Source organism: Centruroides vittatus, unplaced genomic scaffold (genome assembly GCF_030686945.1).
Source record: "Centruroides vittatus isolate TY-2023 unplaced genomic scaffold, ASM3068694v2 contig_1168, whole genome shotgun sequence".
Classification (NCBI taxonomy): Eukaryota; Metazoa; Arthropoda; class Arachnida; order Scorpiones; family Buthidae; genus Centruroides; species Centruroides vittatus.
In genome coordinates, this window is record NW_027120749.1 from 2,722,063 (window position 1) to 2,742,802 (window position 20,740).

At 28.9% G+C, this 20,740-nt stretch overlaps 2 protein-coding genes across 2 annotated transcripts; both read left to right on the plus strand.

Moving 5' to 3' along the window:
• The first annotated feature begins 4,710 nt into the window (after positions 1-4,710).
• Positions 4,711-10,793, plus strand: LOC136981259 (uncharacterized). Its single transcript, XM_067277558.1, has 3 exons — positions 4,711-4,868; positions 4,987-5,168; positions 10,548-10,793. Exons 1-3 carry the CDS (start codon positions 4,757-4,759, stop codon positions 10,557-10,559), a joined length of 306 nt encoding a protein of 101 aa, XP_067133659.1. The 5' UTR covers positions 4,711-4,756; the 3' UTR covers positions 10,560-10,793.
• Positions 10,794-12,075: 1,282 nt separating this feature from the next.
• On the plus strand, positions 12,076-19,029 carry LOC136981263 (uncharacterized). Its single transcript, XM_067277570.1, has 4 exons — positions 12,076-12,200; positions 15,389-15,550; positions 16,836-17,021; positions 18,938-19,029. Exons 1-4 carry the CDS (start codon positions 12,131-12,133, stop codon positions 18,964-18,966), a joined length of 447 nt encoding a protein of 148 aa, XP_067133671.1. The 5' UTR covers positions 12,076-12,130; the 3' UTR covers positions 18,967-19,029.
• Positions 19,030-20,740: the final 1,711 nt, after the last annotated feature.

A 20,740-nucleotide genomic window follows, 5' to 3' on the forward strand; every position in this document is an offset into this window, starting at 1 on the left:
TACATAAAATTTCAATAATTTATGGAAGATTAATATACTATATTCTATATTAATATAACCATATTCTACTCTTTATTCCATCTATAGATTTTTATTACATAACATTTTGAAATAACATAATATATGACAACATTGGAATAACCAAAGTATAATTATCAAATTATTCCATTCATTTATTTATATATATATATATATTTCTTTTTCTTCAGTTTATTTCTGATATTTGAGTGCTTTAATAATTAGTTGAGAAGCCATTTTTAAATATTAAACACTTATTTAAAAAAAATCCTTTAAATATTAATAATATCTTTTAAAATTTTTGATCGAATTATGAATTAGTAAAAGATCAAGTCATTGTCTATAAGTAAAATATTAATTATTAAAATTTGCTACTTTAATTAATCAGAATAAATGATATTTATTTAAAAATCAACATTGAATTTAATTTTAAAAAAGGCTTGCAGAATATAAAGAACGTTTACATGCAAACTACATTTATAGTTATTTTTATTTTCATGTAAATTATGTATACTAAAACTTCTAAAGTTTATATTTATAAAAGAAAATATATATATTATAAAAAGTTTTCTTCTTTTGTAAGCATGTTTACTATAATCTCTATATTAATATTAATTAAGTTTTATATTTTAGTTAAAATATATATTAATGGCGAAACTTTGCTATATGTATTTTAATAAAGTAGAAAATTTAATTATAAAGCCATCAATGAGTAAAAATGTTGATAAATTGAATTTTAAAACACGTCACAGAAATTTTAATAATGCTTTTTAAAAGGAGTTATTTATTATATATAATTTGAAATATTATTAATAACGAAAAGAAAATTTTTAGAAATTTGTTGATGTTAAATATTATTTACCAAAATATAGTTTCTGTTGCTAGATATATCAGTTTAAATTTAATTATTTTTGTTTATAAAACATTTTTGAACCGAATATAAAGTGCTTTTAATAAACATAAATTAAAATAATTGCTTAAAAACTTTATAATTCTTATATCATAAATTATCTAAAAGATTTAAAATTAATTTTAAAAAAGTAATTAAACTTTTAATATTATTCATTAAACTGGAATCTCCAGAATGTCCATTAACAGCCATTTACTCTATATAAATCTATAAATTTTTATTGATTTATTTAACAAAAATACTGTTAGATAGTTAATATTATTTTAAGGATATTCTGTTTTTATTTACAATTATAAATTTAATATTTTAGATAAATAAATAAAGAACACTAAACCCATAAATTATCTCAATAATTACTAATTAGCAGTTGTTAATTGGTAACTTTACTAGATAGTATATGGGTATAGGATTTGTAAGAAAAGCAAATTTAATTAGAGTATTAATATTTTACTGTATTTAGAAACTCTCCTTACTTTTATATGTCATTAATTATATAAATTTATAATAATAATAAAGTAGTCAAAATAGCAAATTTAAAATAAAAGTGATTATTTATTAACTCCAAATAAATCTTCAATATATAATGTAGTAAGTTGAATGTTGTAGACCTAAAAATTTCTAGTAAAGAAATGCAAGGCACCAATATATTCTCGAAAAACACCTACACGGATACATTTCTGACCAACTAGAAGACAGTATTTATGTGGCACAAGATCCAAGCAAGGTTGTAAGAGAATTAAAAGGCTTGAATTTAATGGATGATGGAATAAAAACAGTAATGGACTTTAAAAGTTTGTATCCTTCTATTAAATTGGAATCTTGCTTCGACTCAATTATTTTGTTCATGATTCAACATAAACCAGAGTTATCTGTTTAAAATTCGTGAAATAATCATCAATTATGAAACTTGAATTGAAAATGTATTCCTGTTCGAAGTATATTTAAGCAACTACTTAATAATAATAAATTTAAATATTTATAACAGTAAAAGTATCACAATTTCGCTACGAATCGAAAATATTTCACAAATATTATGGCAGATCACACTAAAAAATTCTAATGTGATAAACTAAGATTGCCAAATGTCCTCCATTGAAGTACAGCACTGTATATTGTCCTCCCGTCTTTCTTCTGTCAATAATGTTCTTTTGAGTGCAATTCTAATTGTTTGTTTTTCTTCAAATTTACTTTATTATCTCTGAAATATTACATGCAGACGACTTTCCAACATTTTATTTTCTTATTCTAAAATAAAACTTTCGTCTTTATCAATCACTAGAATAACAGAAAGAGAAAAACATTATTATTAATCAGAGTCAGACAAGTAAATATAATTTATGGAGTTAATTAAATGGTTTTTAGGGTGACAACAGTTAGTAATAATTCTAAAATTGAGTTTAAAACTGTATTTATTGTTTACTTAATGTTTTATAATTTACAGTTACTCAACAGATATTAATTTATAAATGTTTTCTGTTGTGCAATGTCCTTCTTTTGTGTACAAGAAAGTTCGCAATTCTACGATAAATACATATATTCAACAACTAACATATTACGTAAACATGTTATAAAATTCAACATTCTTTAATCGCTACAGTATGAAAGTATTTTTATATCCAATAAATTTATAATTTAAAATCTATTAAATTAATAGCTGTAAGTGTATAATAACATGCGAATTACAGAATTATGAGTTTTTGTTTTTTGCAATTTATTACACAAGTAATTCCAGATAATTTTAAACTATATTTTGTTTTTTGAGACGAGTTGATAATAATAATAATAATAATAATAATAATAATAATCAGCGCAGAGCCCAAACGGTTAGGAGTTGAAAGTTGAAATTTGGTACACAGTTAGGGTACGTCACGAAAACGCACACTAAGAAGGGATTTTTCGAAATTCTCTCCACGGGGGAGAGGGACAGGATTAAGTCTTAACACTTCCATCAACAATGGAAGTGTGAAGTAATAATGGAAATGTCAACAATCGAAGTGTTAACAATGGAAGTGTTACGTAACAATGGAAATGTTAAGAGCCCAAACGGTTAAGAGTTGAATGTTGAAATTTGGTACATAGTTACGGTACGTCACAAAAACGCACACTAAGAAGGGATTTTTCGAAATTTCTCCCCACGGGGAGAGGGACAGGATTAAGGCTTAACACTTCCATCAACAATGGAAGTGTTAAGTATCAATAGAAGTGTTAAGTAACAATGGAGAACAAGAGAAAGCGACGTGCAAGATTCACGGGCGCTGGAGGGGAAAAACAAAAAAAAAGAGTAATATGTTAGAACATATTCGATTTTCAAATTTAAACAGATTAGTTCGGTTTTTCTCGACTTTTCTTCTTTAGAACATTCGATGAAAATCGAACGATATAATCAGAACACGTCGTGAAAATCGAACAATATTAGAATATTCGATTTTGAAATTCGACTTTTCTTTAGAAATACTTAGTTCGTTAATGAAATTACTATTTTTCTTTTGTGACTATAACTTAATAATCTTAATTATCGCTATCGTTACTTTTGCCCGAGCAACGCCGGGCCTACCTGCTAGTTTTAAACTATATTTTGTTTTTTGGAATTAAGTAGTCGTTATTTATTTCCTTAATTAAGTATATTTTTTCCTTCTTGGAACATAATATTTTCAGTTATTAAAACGGTAACGAGTTCATAACTTTCCCTGCGAATAATATTTATGTTTAAGAAACACTAAGACGCATTAGTAGAAAGTTAAAATTATGTATGGCGCCATCTGTTACGAAGTATTATTAAAAATTAGCTTTTATATTATTAATTATTATAAAAAGGCAAAAGGCTTAATTTTGAGGGTAGAAAAGAGTTTTTTTTAAATTATGAATGATAATAACGAGTGAAATTTTCATTAAGTCTGACCTCACTCGAGATACGACACATGACCCCTCTTATCTCACCCACCCCTCTCGACCTTTATACCAAAATTTAATAGCATCAATGCTGTTTATACCATGTGAAATTATCATGTCAAACCTTGTTTATGTTTCATTTTTCAAATTTAAAATAAATCGAATTAAAGTTTTTGAATTTAATTTTTTTTATCGCAATTTCGAAGAGCGTATCTGTTAAGGAGAATTTTTGTTAACTGAACTCCCTCCTAGATTTCTCAGCGGATTTGAGCGAATTAGATGCCGATAAATAGGATTGGTTCTTCAGACGTGCAATAACCTTTTCATTTTCTAATCTGATGATTTATTCCGGTTTCCAAATTTCTGAAATTTCCCAATGATTCTGTATAGATGTAGATAATGGATAAGAACCTTTTTGCCACATTGACATTTTGCACAATTCAGTTTCAGATTTACCAACGAATCATCTGTGTATGTAGTTTATGGAAGAACGTATGGCCCTTACATTAAGCCCTGCTTTATCCTTCAGTGAGTTATATTTATAGCACTATTTAAAATTTTAACTTACATTTATTTTATTCATATTAATTCTATATTATGTCTAAGCCTATATTAGAATAAAATAATAATTTAAAAATATTCAGGGGAAATTAAATAAATAAATATATAAAAAATGGCCATAACTTACATTTTGTTTTAATGAATTATGTGGCTATAGAATAAAAATTAAAAACTTTACTCGTTGTTTTTAATATAACTTTCATTTATTATTACGGAAAACATTTATTAAATTATAATTTATATATTAGGGACGTGATTTTATTAACGTAAATTACGTTATAAGTTTAGAGGACGAATCTATTAATTTCCTTTTCCTACTTTAATTGTGAAATCATATCGTAACTGTTTCTAGAAAATAATAAGGATGCGATTTGCTTAATGGTGTTTAAATCAGTACATTACTTTCATGCGCAAATTCTCGACTTCGACATGAATGCGTTTTGGCTCTCTCTAGGAATTGCTTTTTTCTGTGCAAGAATCTCACATCAAGGTAATTTTAATAGTTTATTATTAAACATCTATAATTTATGCAAGAATTATCTATAATTATGAATATAGCTTTTAAATATTATTTCTTACATTTTACAATATTGTCATTTATTTTGTAGAGATATGCACCGAACCGAATACCAAATTCTATCCTCTGTTGGGTGTTATAGAATTTTGCAAACCTAATGGCGAAATTGGGGGAATTATTCTTTTTAGAGCTGCACCTCGTTGCGAATGCAAAGAAGGATTTGTTCGTTCTTCTGCAAATGGTGGTAGATGTATTCGTAGAAAAGCCTGTAGGGTATGTATATAATTTAATGCAAAACAATACAAATTTAATATATAATAATTTAGATAACAAAACATTATTAGCGAGGTTTTATTTTGTTAAAAAATAATAAGAGCTAAAGTAAATCGAACAAGAACTTAAATTTATAAAATTTCATTTACATCTATAAAACATCTAAACATCATAAAATTATATTGAGAAAATTATTTCAGATTCGGGCTTAAAAATTGCTGAAAAGAATTTATTCTACCAAAATCTTTTGTCTTATTTCGAACGCAAATTGTCTTAAATTTTAAATACAAATTAGTATTGACATTTCTATTTTAAATATATTATTATTATTAATGAAATAATTAAATGACAGAAACAATTTGTTATCAAATAACTATGGATATAAATAAAATCATTTCTTCAAGATTAGAAAACCCAAAAATGACAAAAATATAGCATAAATGTTGTATCAGTAGATAGGATAGGATGTTAAAGGAAAGGCCTGACTCAATGGATAACTTCTTTTTCAATGGATCATTTTAAATGAACTATTCGTCCTAAATGAACCAGAGATCGAAGTCAATTCTTACAATTTCAGCTTAGCATCTTTTTATAATTTTCCTACTGCATCTGAAATATTGAAATTTTCAATAGTAAACCAGTACATCTTTGGGTATTATATTTATCTTTCTGAATTAAATATCTGTATATTATAAACCTAAAGATCTTAAATATTTGAAACAATTCAAATGCAAAACATTCAAAGAGAATAAAACATGGTAACGTATCGTTGCAATGTCTTAAAATTGACTTTATTTATATCTGAAGGTTTTTCATTCCTTGACATCCTTCGCTGCTTTCTCAAACACATCTTCGTCTATTGATCTTTTATGAGTTTTTCTCTTATGTTTATACTATGCTTTAAAGAAAAAATCGAAACAGTGTGAAGTAAGTTACAGTGTAACAATGTGTTCGTTCGCGTTGTAACAGCTAGTCTCGAGAGTCGCTTTTATCTTAAAGTTAGTTCTGCTTGTAAACTACGCAAACAAACTGTTCGTAACAGCGTAAAATTAAAGCTAAATAGTAACATAAACATGTACAATAACGGCAACATACATTCAGACCTTCAAGCCAAAATCACAACTAAAAGATATTATTTTTAGAACATAAAATGACAAGAACCTCACAGCTTTAGCTCACTTGCTGTTAAAAACCTTAAATTAAACTTCACATGAGATACGCTTGTTCAACAGGTCTACGCACCCTGTGGATAGTGAGATGCTGCAACTAGCAGAAACTGTTGAAACCCAAAGTAACAACTTGCTTCTGTAACAACTGGCCCTCTGTTTAAAAACAGAACACAAACTTTGGTTGTTATACTGCATACCTTTACGTTATTGCACCAATCATTCCAAAATTTCAAATAAAGTATTTATCAATTCATTGCAAGGAATAATTTTTAAAATGAAATTTTGAATACATTGAAGTCAACTAGCAAGTGAATAAAATACAACCATCTTTACAAATAATTTTGATTTAACTCCCAGCTATAGCCTAATTAGCTTATGTATTACATGTGTTCAATGTTTGAATAATAAGTGTAAATATTCTTTGCAAACGTTATATTCAGAGTGCACGTTTATTTTAAAAAATAAATCACAAATAAATTAAATAATGTTACCTGACCGTTACGTTACCTGAAAATTATAACACCACTCCACGCATTAATTCAGATTTAAGAGTTAAATTTAGAATTAATGCGAAGTGAATATATTTTTTAAACTGAATTCGCGATTCATACTCTAGATTTAACTCGAGGTAGTGAATAGGGCCGTAAGAGATTAAAAATCGGATCTACTTGGTCTTTTTTGACCAGAATATTCTATGAATTTTTCGAGTTGGTCTGTCCTGGATTTGTCCGGCTGTGTCCCTGACCATCTGGACCTAAAAAACTCTCTTAGTTTCCACAGGTCGGAAAGAGTCCAAAAACAAACGATGATGGCCTAAAGTCCCCATTGTTGTCAACTGTTTTCAAATTATATGTTACAAATGTACTGTACTGTATATTGTGGTGAACTTAACATCTGTTTGTTGAATTAGAATAAGACATTTTTAAAAAATTTAATGTAGTAGACGGCGTTTGCATTTTGTTTATTAATTTACTTTTCTCAAGTGAAATATAATGCTTATTAAAATAAGAAATGGCCACCGAGCAAACAATCCTCTGCAAAATTCCCAGTTTTTCTGTTTATCATCCAACACTCCTAGAACCGTGGCATCTCCCATCAAAAAGCAGTATTACAGATTAGGACAGAATTACAGATTGTTCATTTTCATCACGTCCGTTAAAAGTCATATAATCAGTATTTACTCCTACCTCAGTGATCACTCTGACTTATATAAACTAATTGACACAAAAATTGCGCATCCAGATAGAATTGTCCAATTTCTGCAAAGGTTGGTATCAGCTATGACCAGACATGCATATAAATGTGATAGATGTGATCAGATTGCACGCCAGGTAATGCCACCATAGTGGCTTAAAATCGCTTCTTTAGTATCTTACAAAAAAAGGCTCGCAGAAACTCACTATATGCAAAATCGTCAGGGTATCTGTTGCTTGAAATTTTCGAACGTCAGGCATCTCTGAAGAACCCAGCCGAAGACATTGCATGCAATTGACAGAATTTCACAAAGACTACAACACCGAGCTGAGGGAAATAGATTAGCCGATTAGCCGAATTTCACGCCATCTGGGCAGTTCTGATCCGACTGTAAGGAATTGGGAACAGCGGATACGTAAGAACACACGTACACGGTGGGCAGGTTCTGGACGACCCAACCTGACCACCAGTAACAGGGCCGGCGCGCCAAAAATTGCCGCTGAGATGAGCCAAGTTTATGCCGATTTTTTTGCAGTTGCTGGGATGGTACGAGCAAAGGAAAGGCAATAATTCTTTTTTATAGAGATATGGAAATAGAAATGAAGATTTTCTTAATATTTTATGTGCGATTATTTATTGCAGACAGAAAACGAAAACTATTTTCACATAAATACAAATACGTAATAAATGCAGTTTTAAAGATTATATTAAAAGCAAAACATTATTTAAATCGACTTCTAATTTAAATAATTAGAAAGCTTACTTCAAAGTTTTTGTATCAAGAATTGTTATATCTTCTCCATCGTAAGTCTTTTTATGCCCAGATCTGATCCGAAGCTTCAAGCTCGAAATCTGGAGATACTTAGCTATTTCTTTCGCATAGCATAGCATTTGCTACAATCCGTTCAAACGACATTCCTCTAAAAATAAACTAACGATTTTTAAAATTCTGATGCATTCCCATAAGACTGTATTTGAGATTTTTAATAATTTTGATGCTGTTAATTTTAGGTTTGTTTTGTTTGATTAAGTTATGGCAACGCGACACTGAGGCGATCTGCCTAGGGAGATGCCTTCTGAGAGGTCTTTTTAAGGATAACTGGCCTCTATTCAGACGTTACAGACGTGGAGAAACCTGGAAAGGTCCACATGGCTAGCCCGTTCTGGTGAGGCGCGATCCCACGACCGAACTCCCAGAGTTCAGGGAATAGAACCGTTTGGCCACTGGTGGCCCGTTAATTTTAGGTAACATTTCATACTAAATAACAACTTTTCTCAAAATTTAAATTTAGAAATTTTAAAAGCTAGCGATTTACTTTTGGTTTTGGTATTGCTATCTCTGTGCAACGAAATAAATTTTTATTAGCGCATCACATACTTCTAAATTATATCTCAATAGTTTTAATGCATCAATGCAACTTCCCTATCTCGTATCATGTACATTTTTTCAGGCTTTTTTTTGAAGACACGTCATCTGTTATTGGAACTGGAAAAAAATACAAACACTTCTTGCACCAGTGAAAAAATATTAATGATTTCTCCAAAAGCATCACTGATAACAAGGTTCAAAGAATAGACGAACAAGGAACAAAAATGGCTGTGGGATTTTGATTTAAAATTCGTCTTTGGACACCGGAACAGGCACGTTGCATATTTATTTTATTATCGTAGTCTCATTCATGCATACTTTCAATTTTTAGGCGTAACGATTTCAGTTTTTGCAGTATCAATTTATTCAAACCGGCTTTATTAGTTAATTTCACAAGCAAAAACTTGCTAAAATATTCTTTGGGTAAATATTCACAATCTTACTAGAATAACCAAAGACACTTGATTGATTCTGTTGATATCCGGAGTACTGTCTAAAATTATACTATAATATTTACAATCATTAATAATATCAACAATGGTCTTTCGAATCTTTTGACTCATTAGACAAATATGACTATACTCGAATTAAGAGACAAGCACAAACAGCTGCAACGACGTCTGCCCATCATTCAGAGACAGACGGAAGCCTTACTACAGAACCTCGTGTCTTCTCCTACATTGATGGACAACTAGCAGAGGCAAATTTGCAACCACGGCGACAGTTACAACGTTTTGCCATTAGCACTCCAAACCTCGTCGGCTTTGTTTGCTGTGTGCCATGACAGAAAAACATGAACCGACAACTTATCTTTAGCAGCGAGCGATCGTATTAGTGTGTCGAGGACTACTGGTGAACATTTCAAATCTATACTGTTGAGTGGCAAACTGCCTCCACAGCTGGCGTTCTGATGTGGGAAACATCTCTTACAACAGCCACTCACTTCTCGTAATGGTACGAGGGATATTGACTGCAAAGCAGTTCAGAAGATCCTGCATCCTCACGTGTAGCCTTTCATGGCAGGGCTACAAACAGTCATTTTACAACAAAATAATACTTACCGCAAACAGCGAATTTCCAGAAATGTCTCTGTCACGTTGCTACACTTCCTTCGTCTACCCGGAGTCCATATTTCTCGTTTATTGAGCATTTGTGGGACCAGATGCCAACTTCGACCGCCTACGAGTGTGAATTTATGTTAATCATTAAAATATTTAAACTAGTATCCATTTTTTAAAATATATTATTTACAAAAATTGATTTTTAAAAAAATTTTATAACTAATTTCTGTAGTTGACTAATTTTGCAATTTATTAATTCTTGTTCGTATATTATGTTATGATCATATAATTTTAAATGTTAACCGAACATTTGAAATGAACTACTTTTGTTCGTGGGATGTGCAATAATTGGCAATCGTTTGCACTCTTTTCCATAATTAATCAAAATTATTATATAAAAACATTCTTTTATCGTTAAGAAAAGCACAAAAAAATTAAAATCTTAATATAAAAATATGTTTAATTGTAAATATTTCTATTTTAATAACGTAGTTAATAATAGAAATTTTAAATATAACTTTTACGGCAAGTTTGATGAATTTCTAATTTGTTATTTATATTAAACAATTCAAATCATTTTTTACAGCCTAGATCGTAAACGGAATCGAAGATAAAAATGATGCCAAATAAATGTCCTGCACCATGTTTATTTTGTGAGAAATTCGTTATATTTTTATATTCCTTATAGGAATTATATTTTGTTAATTATCCGTTCGACATTAATCTCTCGAATAATTATGATATTATACAATAAATTACATATTTTATTACGAAGGTACATGTTTTGTTGTAATTATAACCTAAGAAATAAAGCAATATCATAAAAATGCAACATCGAACTTTCTCCTGTTTATTGACTCGTGTATGTATTGTCTTTACAAAAATTCATCGAAGGTAAGAAGATACTACAGTGTAAGTTTAATTACGTAAAATACCCTCGCCAATTACAAAAAATACTGTATAATTAAATACTAAATATTAAAGAAAATCTTTTTCTTTATGATTGAAAAACTTCTAACAATTTAATGTGCGTAATTGGTTAGCAATATGAAAAAATTGTAGACCTATAAATTCCCACCGTCGTTCGTCCGTCCGTCTGTCTTTCCTTAATCTCGAGAATAGTGTTAGGTGAATAAAATTCAAGACCAGATATGGAAAGCTTAGAAACAGGAGGACCGACTAACTGTATACGAACTTCCGATGCAAACCGGAAGTCACGTTATTTAAATTCAAAAATTTTCCCCTGAAAGGAGTTAGATAGATGACCGGAACGACTTCGTTGCTAACGGAAAAGTATGACGTATAGGAACATATATTTTAAATTAAATAAATTAAAAGTTGTAGCCAGGCATTGTGAGGATGTTACGATAAACAATTGCTCGTTTCTATATAGGTTGCATTCTCTGCTTCTAAGTAGCAAGCTGCTAAGTAAGCAAACAAAAGGCATGCATAGACCATTCCATATAAAACAGATTGTGCCATTGATTTGCTTACTTAGCTGCTTATCTCACTTAGAAACAGTAATTATTTCAAAATCAAGCGAATTTGAGCTCAGCGAAGGGAGTTCATAAAAAGTACGATAGGCTATAAAAATGACGCAGCGGTTTCTGGTCATGTGGCACAGTGAAATCTCTGTTCTTATTCATGTTATAAAATGTATTTAAAAATATAGTTGATATAGTATGATATAAAATATTAACTTTCCGGTTAATTATTTATTTATTTTCTTTATAAACGTTATAAAAAGTTTATAAAGAAACTTTACTCAAAGCGGTATGATTTTGATAAATTTTCTAGTGTCATTTCTAACTCATAAAACAGAAGTTCGTCACCTTACTCCACATTTCTTTCTAATTGGAAATATTTAAGACGATTCAAACTTTCAGTTTAAGAAATTATAAATGAAATGATTATATAACTTAAAATTTATTTATTTTATTAAATTGATAAATAAAACCTGTTATTTAAGACATTTTCCTTCGATGAAATTTGAATTTGATTACAACAGTTTTACAAAACTGGAATTTTTCAATATTAAAATATGATTCTTCAGTATTACCAGTAAGATTATCCGAATCGGAAATTCAATCAGTTGAAAATACCGGAAATGACGTTTATCGTATTCTGTTTCAGCTTTTTGAATTAATTCGATTCTTCTTATAAAACACGATGGAGCTATTAATTAAGTCGCAATTGTTACTTATATTTTTCGTTTTTATTGAAGGAAAACCTGCAAATGGTAAGAAAAATTTCGATTATATTAAAACTTACAACTGAATATGTATATAATTCTATATTTTATTATACAATAGAGTATTTGTATAAAGAATCTATATTGAAATTTTATGATATTCTCATTAAAAAAAATTTTTAACATGTAGGTCTAATCGAAATAATCGAATAACCTTTATGAATCTTAATATATTATTAACAATTTAAGTAATTCTTTAAAAATATTTTAGATTTTAAATTCAATTTAAATTTTAAAAAATTAATAAATCGTATGCAGATAATTTTGTGAAGATGAATCGAATATTACAGTTCGAGCTATTCTTAAGATTAGCCTTAATAACTGGTAGAAAAAATATTTTTACTTTTTGCTTTGCTAATTTCGGTAGTTTGTGACCTTTTCAATCATACTTATTTGGCCAGCCTTACAATGTGGGCAGCTGGGTGATGAGAGACGGAGTTAAACATTACCTACGAAAAATTCCTGGGAATATTTCATGGGAGGTCCCAAGGAGGCCACGACTTGAGGACCTGGGTTTAGGAGCGGGACTAGATCTCCAGTGGGGTAGATTAATGCCTTAACCGTCTTGGCCATATGGAATTTCGGTCAATTAAAAAATGATCGAAATTCCAGTTATACAAAAAAAAAAAAAAAAAAAAAAAAATGAGTTAAATTAATTCCGAAAATTTGGAGGAAAACTAATATTTCTGAATGTTTCAAATATGAAGAGGGATACACTTTTCTTCTGAAATTCGTTTGCTCCTTCGTTATTTAAGTTAAATAATTTTTTAAGGTTATTCTTATTTTTGGTTTAAGAAACGTTGGTTTAATTAAAGTTGTTATTTCTTATTTTTTATATTAAGATAAAAACAAGTTTTATTTATATTTTTTATCTAAGTTGGTGAGAAACGTTCTGTTTTTTTTTTTTTTTTTTTTTAAGACAAACATTATTTTAAAATATTTTCTAAGGAAAGTTTATGATAAACTTGGCTCTTGCTTTTTTCTTTCAGCCGACTTTCTTAAAACTCAACAATTTTGAAGTTAAATACTTTGTGCATACGTGTTTCTTTGATTTTGACAATATATCTCTAGCATAGTACCTCTTAGTGCTCTTTGAAAAGAAAGAAATCTATGACTCTAACCGAAACTTCTAGTACAGTGACAACTTGCCCTATACGCGGAGTAAGTTGCCACTATCGATCGAGAACTAAATAACGCTTTATTAGTCCATCCCATCCAATTATAGCTGATCTACAATTAAAGCTGACATTTATTAAGTATCCTTTCAAAATTTCTGTAACTATTACAAAAATAAATTTGAAAGTTCAAAATTTAAAAACATTGACTACTTTCAAGCTTCGTGCCCACGTTTTGATCAGTTTTAACTAACTGAACTACAACACTAAAATTTCAAACAATTTCACCGAGAAGTAAAACCCATAACGATTGTGCAGGATCCTTTATGAATAGGCCTATTCATCGATCAATTTACAATCAAATCAGAGAAAAATCTTAAATTACAAATAGAATTTTAGATTGTAGATTGTAAAGTAACTTCTTTATAACAGCAAGAAGAGTACAACACTAAAAAGTCTGGAAATATATCATACACATTTTAAAAATTGAAGGATCTAAAGCGTAGTGTCGCTTTGTTACGGACTTATCAAACAGTAAACGTTGGAGACGGCAGAAATAAACAAAACCTTATTTAGTATACGTATTACGAAGATGTATTTCGGGTATCGAACCTCTCTTCAGTTCGATTCTTAGATTTACCTAATATTATAAGTATACTAGGTTACAATATTGCGTAAGATTGTTTTACAAAAAATTACAGCACAATTATATTTACATTTACCTGTGTTTTGTAGACATTTAGTTGTATTATTTCAAACATATTTGTATTTTTCTTAAACATAAATTACAGTCTGAAAACAAAGAAGGAAAAATTTTTGGTTTACATGCTTAGGAGAATATCGTCACTAATTTATGTAATAAGAATTTACGGTAAGCTTCTTACAACAGGGGTTATATTTTAAGTAATGGGTATAGTTTTCCTTCATCATCGTGTGTGTTTAACATCGTTACATGTTAAATATAATGTATTTCTACAAAACACAGGTAAATGTAAATATAATCGTGCCGTAATTATTTTATAAAACAATCCTAATAAGTCCGTAACAAAGCAACACTACGCTTTAGATCCTTCAATTGATATTAAAACGGAACAAGCTTGAATATCAATATTTTAAAAAGTTACAATTTTTTCACTGTTTGGTGATACTAAATGTTAATATTTTGTAACGAAAGTATTTCTGTTAGAAAACAAAAATAACTAAAAATACTTTGAAAGAACAGTCAGTAGTTATATCGATACTAATTGCCAATCTTTGTCTTGATAAAACAAATTTGTTCATGAGCTAAAAATATGTCTAATTCACTTTATAGGGGTCGGTTAAGAATTACTGATAAACATTTTCAATGTAAACTGTATTCCATTTTAAATTGTCAAGGTAAAAGTTCACAAATTAACAGTCTAAAGATGAAGCATAGATTTCAAAAACATGGATATCGATTCATATGGGACAGACGGGAAGTATCCCCCTCAATATTTTTACACCAGAAAATTATCCCCTCCCAATGTATTTTTATTTTATATCATACCAAACAAATTACACAATACCCCATACACTTAATTTTGTATTTAAAACCTGACAATGAAAAATTTTTCTTATTGTTGGCTCCCCCAATATTTATACAGATTAATCTCCATGTTCTAACACGTGTATCAATAATTTTAAACTGACCTCTAGCAAGTCAATTAGTTATATTTTTAGGTTATAAATATAAAATATGGAGTTGATATGTATGTCAGACGTCAAATTTGTTTATTGGACAGATTAATTGATATTTAGATAAATTAAAAATTGCATCACTGTTTAATTTACAAAAGTTCTGTATATTTTAAAATTAAATATCTTTTTATTTTTCTCGAAACGACAGTCTTTCTACTTCTTCCTCTTTTGAATTAGTATTCAAACAGGAATTTGGTCCTGGAATTGGAATTAAAGTAAAATTATGATCGATTTTAAGATACAGTATATCTTAGAGTAGGGCTTATGATTACAGTAGAATTATAAAGCTATTTGTATTAATATTTCTCATTTTATTAAAGAAATAAACGTTTATAATTTCAGTTCCAGTATGTTCGGATCCAAACGAGGAATATCGTTTGACAGGATGCGAAAAGCAATGTTCGGAAAATATTCCCGAACATTGCAATGGGCCTAGATGTTTTTGTAATTGGGACTTCGCGCGAAAGGGGAAAAAATGTGTGGCATTAAAAGATTGCGTACGACGTAAGCGAGGTTTCATATTTTCGTAGTTTTAATTTTCTTTAGAATATATTTCATTAGTAAAATGTTTGATAAAATGGCCAGAACAGAAAATACAAACTTACAAAATTTATTTAAAAAATTTCAAACGTCAGATGAAAGATTTTAACGTTTTACATATTGAGGAGGACGAGAAGCCTCTAAAGAAAGGTCGACTCCGCTGTGAGACTTATTTCCTGAGAGGTGTAGAAAGGATAAGATGAAGACAGTTTTATTGTCTCGTTTGGAAATTTTTCTTTTTTATAAATTTTCGAAGTTTATATTTTATTATGTTTTTAAATTGTTAATAAACTCTTTTCGGTCTCTAAAGAACAATAGGAAATAAATTACTGTTTGTATTCATTAGAATTTAGCCAAGAAGTAATAACGAAATTTTAGTTTTAACTCAAAAATTACATTATCTAATACTTTATTAAATAAAATAGTGCCAAAACAACAAAGACAGAAATTTTATATAACGTGCTATAAGAGAAGAGAAATTATACAATCGAACTTTGTTCGGCATCTGCGAGATGATAATATAGGATGTATCAACGAAAATAATAGGGTCAAATTACAAAGAAATTATTTTAAAAACATAAGAAAAAAATCCGGTTTTGTATTAATGAAGCAAATAATTTTCAAATCTGAACTTAATTTATTTAACTACTTTTATAGTTATTTACATCTTTCTATTGCAATTAAAATTTTAAGCCATATTTTCATCAACTTAATTTGTTTAATCAAGTTATTTTTATAAATAATCGATAGAAAACACTTTCAAATATCCCTCTTAATTTCTCATAGATATTCTTATTATTAAATTTTATTATTTTTTCTATAATTTAATTCAGAAGTGCAGTTTGTTATTGAATTTTGAAACTATTTATTTTTTATTATGAGGTATTTAAAAGTTGTTGCTATTTTGACAAAATAAGCCTCTATAAGTGAACAGTAAAAAATCCCAAGATAAAAACAATAAAAAAACATAACAAAACGATACGCAGAAACCATTCAAATAATTTATAATTTTTTAATAATTTAGATTTTAAATAATGAATATCTCTTTTTATTTCCGAGTTATAAGTTAACAAAAGAAAAGAAAAAACGACCTTTAAAAAGAATTGATGAGGCATTCAATGAAATTAAAATTTTGTCACAAGAGAAGATATTTTTCGAAATATATTTTATTATGATATAGTGGCACTTTAAATAGTTTTAGTTAATATATCCCGAGTTATTATACATCATTGAGATGATTTAATTTCAGAATTTTGCACCGATCCGAATGCCAAATTCAATAGTGCTTCAGGAGGTGGACGATTATGTTTGTCTTACGGTGGTATTGTTTACTTTGATTCCTTCGTACCAATACCCAGCTGCGATTGCAAACCTGGATACCTTCATAACTGTTCTCTGTACAACAAATGCATAACTGAAAAAGAATGCAAAAACAGTAAGATTTATTGTTAACATTTCATACACGAAAGTATTTTGATGTTTAACTTCTAGTGACTATTATAAAACCAACATTTTAAACTATTAGTTCTTTAATTTGATCTGATAATATTCATGTAATAACTAAAATTTCATTATTGAACATTTCAATATCATTTAGAATATGATATAGTATTTCGCATAATAATGTAAACATTGTTTCAGTTGTAATAACGGCTTAAACTTCTAAATATTAAAAAAAAAGGAATTTAATTAAGTCAGCCCAAACAGTTCTATTACTTGTAAAAAAAGATATTTTTTTACAAGTAATAGAACGTTTGTTAAACAAATCACAACAATATATAGTTCGGGCTGTTATATTTGCCCTTCTTCAATTGACTTGTTTTCCGGTCGTAATCAATTATGATGTTCGGTTAAGGAGTCATTTACGCGATTTAGCAAGACCATATCTCTAATCTGGCATCCTTAAAACTTCAAAATGGAGATCACATTGAACAGTATCGGTTACAACCAGCGGTAGATGGAATCATCGGGAAGTCGGGAAATATCCAGAGGCTTCGGGTGATCTAATTTTTTATTATAAAATTACAATTAAAAAAACTTAATACTTATGTATTAATACGCAAATGGAATTTGCAACACGCATAAATATCTACACCAGTAGCGTACCCAGAAATTTTTGTAGGTAGCTTATCTCATGTTGCCCTTTATCTAGAATTTTTGTTATTAGGCTACATGGTGCCTTATTTATATTATTAATATAGTGTATACAAATACAGTATGTACAGTACCAGAAAGATTATCCCACACTCGTTCTTGCATATCAATATTTATTAATTTTACTAATTTCTTAAGTGGCCTGCGAACGAACCATTTCGAAATAAAGATATGTAAAAAATAGATTAAGATCAACCTTGATCATCCAGTCAAAATCAATCTTGAATGAAAGTATTTATGCTAATGAACTGAGAGAAGGTAATTTTGAGCAGATTTGAAAACGAATTACCGTGGATCTAACCAAATCAAGCCCAGTATGAAAGAATATATTATTAGGCCTATATTAAGGCGTGGTTTCCAGAGGCAGCAGCAACCGATGGCGGCGAATTTTGTCATTGAAACAGCTCAATTCAAAACGCTAATACATGAGCCAATTAGATGCACTGTCACACTTCCATGCAAAGGATACATTTTAGTGTTCTGTCATCATATATATTATACTTTTACTTTATTTATTGATAATCGAAAGCGGCGAATCTTACCTGCATTCAACACTCTGAATTTTTCTTAGAGCTCAAGAAGTCGTTTAGAAATGCCTTTTAGGATTTTCTCATAGTAACCACTGGTATCGCTCGCCTTGTCACTGGAAACTTGCAAGTGGTATCAAGACTTTAAACGAAATATATTTTTTGAACGTGGTATCATTTCTCTAATGAAAGTTACAATTATCACGTTTTTTCCAAAAGCTTCGTAGCAGTAATTTTTTAAACTAAATTTTTTTCCGCGGAAATTTTTTCGCATGTCCTGAAACGTTAACATACAAACTTTGATTGCTTTTCGATTGTTACATTCACCTCCTAATTAAACATATATTCGGAATTCTCAATTTTTTTCAGTTTTGGTTTTATTAATTTAATATTTATTTGAAAATTCATGTCAAACTTTTAGTCCTAGGATGAATGTAATACTGTATTTATCCTTTATGATATTTGCTCGTAACACTAGAATGTAAAGGTTAATTACGATTAAACAAAATTAGAAAGTTTGTAATTAGCAGCAGATATAAGCTACAATTATCCTTACTTATATTAAAAATCTATATATTGTCATTTAAAATATTTAGATTTTGCTTAAAAATTAAAAATAAATTAAATTATAATTATATAACTCATATTAATGTTTATTGTTCATTAATAGGAATGGAGAATCCAATGAAGTGTTTCTAAGAATGAACTACTGAACAACTTATACTCTATATTGCAGTTAATAAACAAAATTGTTTTTAGTAATATGTGTGGTAGTGTGGTAATTTCTGTGATCTTGTATTAAATATATTTAGTGATATATTTTATTTTAAAACTCTATCTACCAGATGGTTATGTATCACTTAAAAAATTTTAATTATGAAAATACCAACACGTAACTATCAGAATTTCATGGTGAATAATAATCCATGTCTGATAAATAAACACGAATTTTTTAAATCATTAATAAAATTAACTGGACAACATCTTTAAAAACATTTTACATACTATTATTATTATTAAAAATATTATAAAACTACAGTAGACTCATAGACATATAATTATCAGGCTGGACAGTTACTACAGAGTTAAATGCAATATTATGTACAATAAACATGTATATAATTGCGTTAAATTTTATAAACTTGAACAATTTCGGGCAATTATAAAACAATTCACGTTTTTAAAATTGTTTTAATTATATAGCCTAATTAAATGCATAAGCTGTTTCTTCAATGTCTTCATGTTGATGTAATCTCTAGTTCCTATTTCTTGAAAAATCTTGTTTCTACTTCAATTTTAGTGAAGTAGAAACAACAGACAAGTTTATTTATTGTTATTGTGTAAACATACTTGTTAGTACGAAACACACAGAATATCATTTTGCATATGACTATAGCAACTGCTCGATATTACAGATCCCATAATAACAAATTTCGTGTTATTCCGGACGGCAGATGTCGGTCCTGCCAAAAGTATAAAAAAATTATTTTAAAAAATCTCATTCTCCGTAACGAACTCCTTTATAACGGACTCTCGCTACTACGGACTATTTTTCAGGTCCCACAGACCATTATCCTTCCGTTATTATGAATATTTTAATGGCCGTTTTATTTCGTCATTCATAGTCGTTGTTTTATTTACTTTATTTGAAAAATATTAATACAAAAGATTAATTTTTTAATCAGTTTTTCGACGTAGATTTTCGCATTGCGTCTAGTTACTTTTTCGGCTGTTAGGGCATATAACAGAGGAAACTCGGGGCACCTTAAAACATCGAAAAATGCAAAGAAATTCGGGAGATTTTTTCTGTATGTATGAATGTAAATGTGTGCGTGTGCGTGCGCACATGTCTGTGTGAGGGGCACGATTTTGTTCATCCACTTAGAAGCTTAATGACTCTTGTGTCTTTTGTCGAAAATTTCTGAAATTTTGCAGGGAAGTTTGTGTATTAGGAGATTAATTCTATTACATTTTGGTGATTAAAAATCATATCTCGAATAGGGTCGGACTTAGTGAAGATTTTACTTGTAATTAATTAACGTGCAATTTTTTTTTTTTTTTTTTTTTTTTTATAAAACTTATTTCTATTCTCAAAATTAATCCTTTTGCCGTTTCATAATAATTAATAATATAAAAAGTTTTAAAATAAAATGTCATAACAGATGGGGCCATATACAATTTTAAATTTTTTTCCAGAAAAGTTGCTAAACTATTTTCTTTCGTTTTCTCATCGACTACTTTTGTTTACTTTTGGTATCGTTTTCTCTATGCCTGGCTAGTCCTGGATTTGTAAGTCAAAGCCATAAATCATAAAAGTAAACGAAAAATTTTAGATTTATATTTTAAATTTACTGATAGATGTATTGTTTTTACAAGTTTAATAAAAATCTGGCTTATATACTTTGCAATTGAAACTCTGTCCATTACGTAATTGACTTTTGTCCACAATATCGATATACAGGCATCCCTCGTG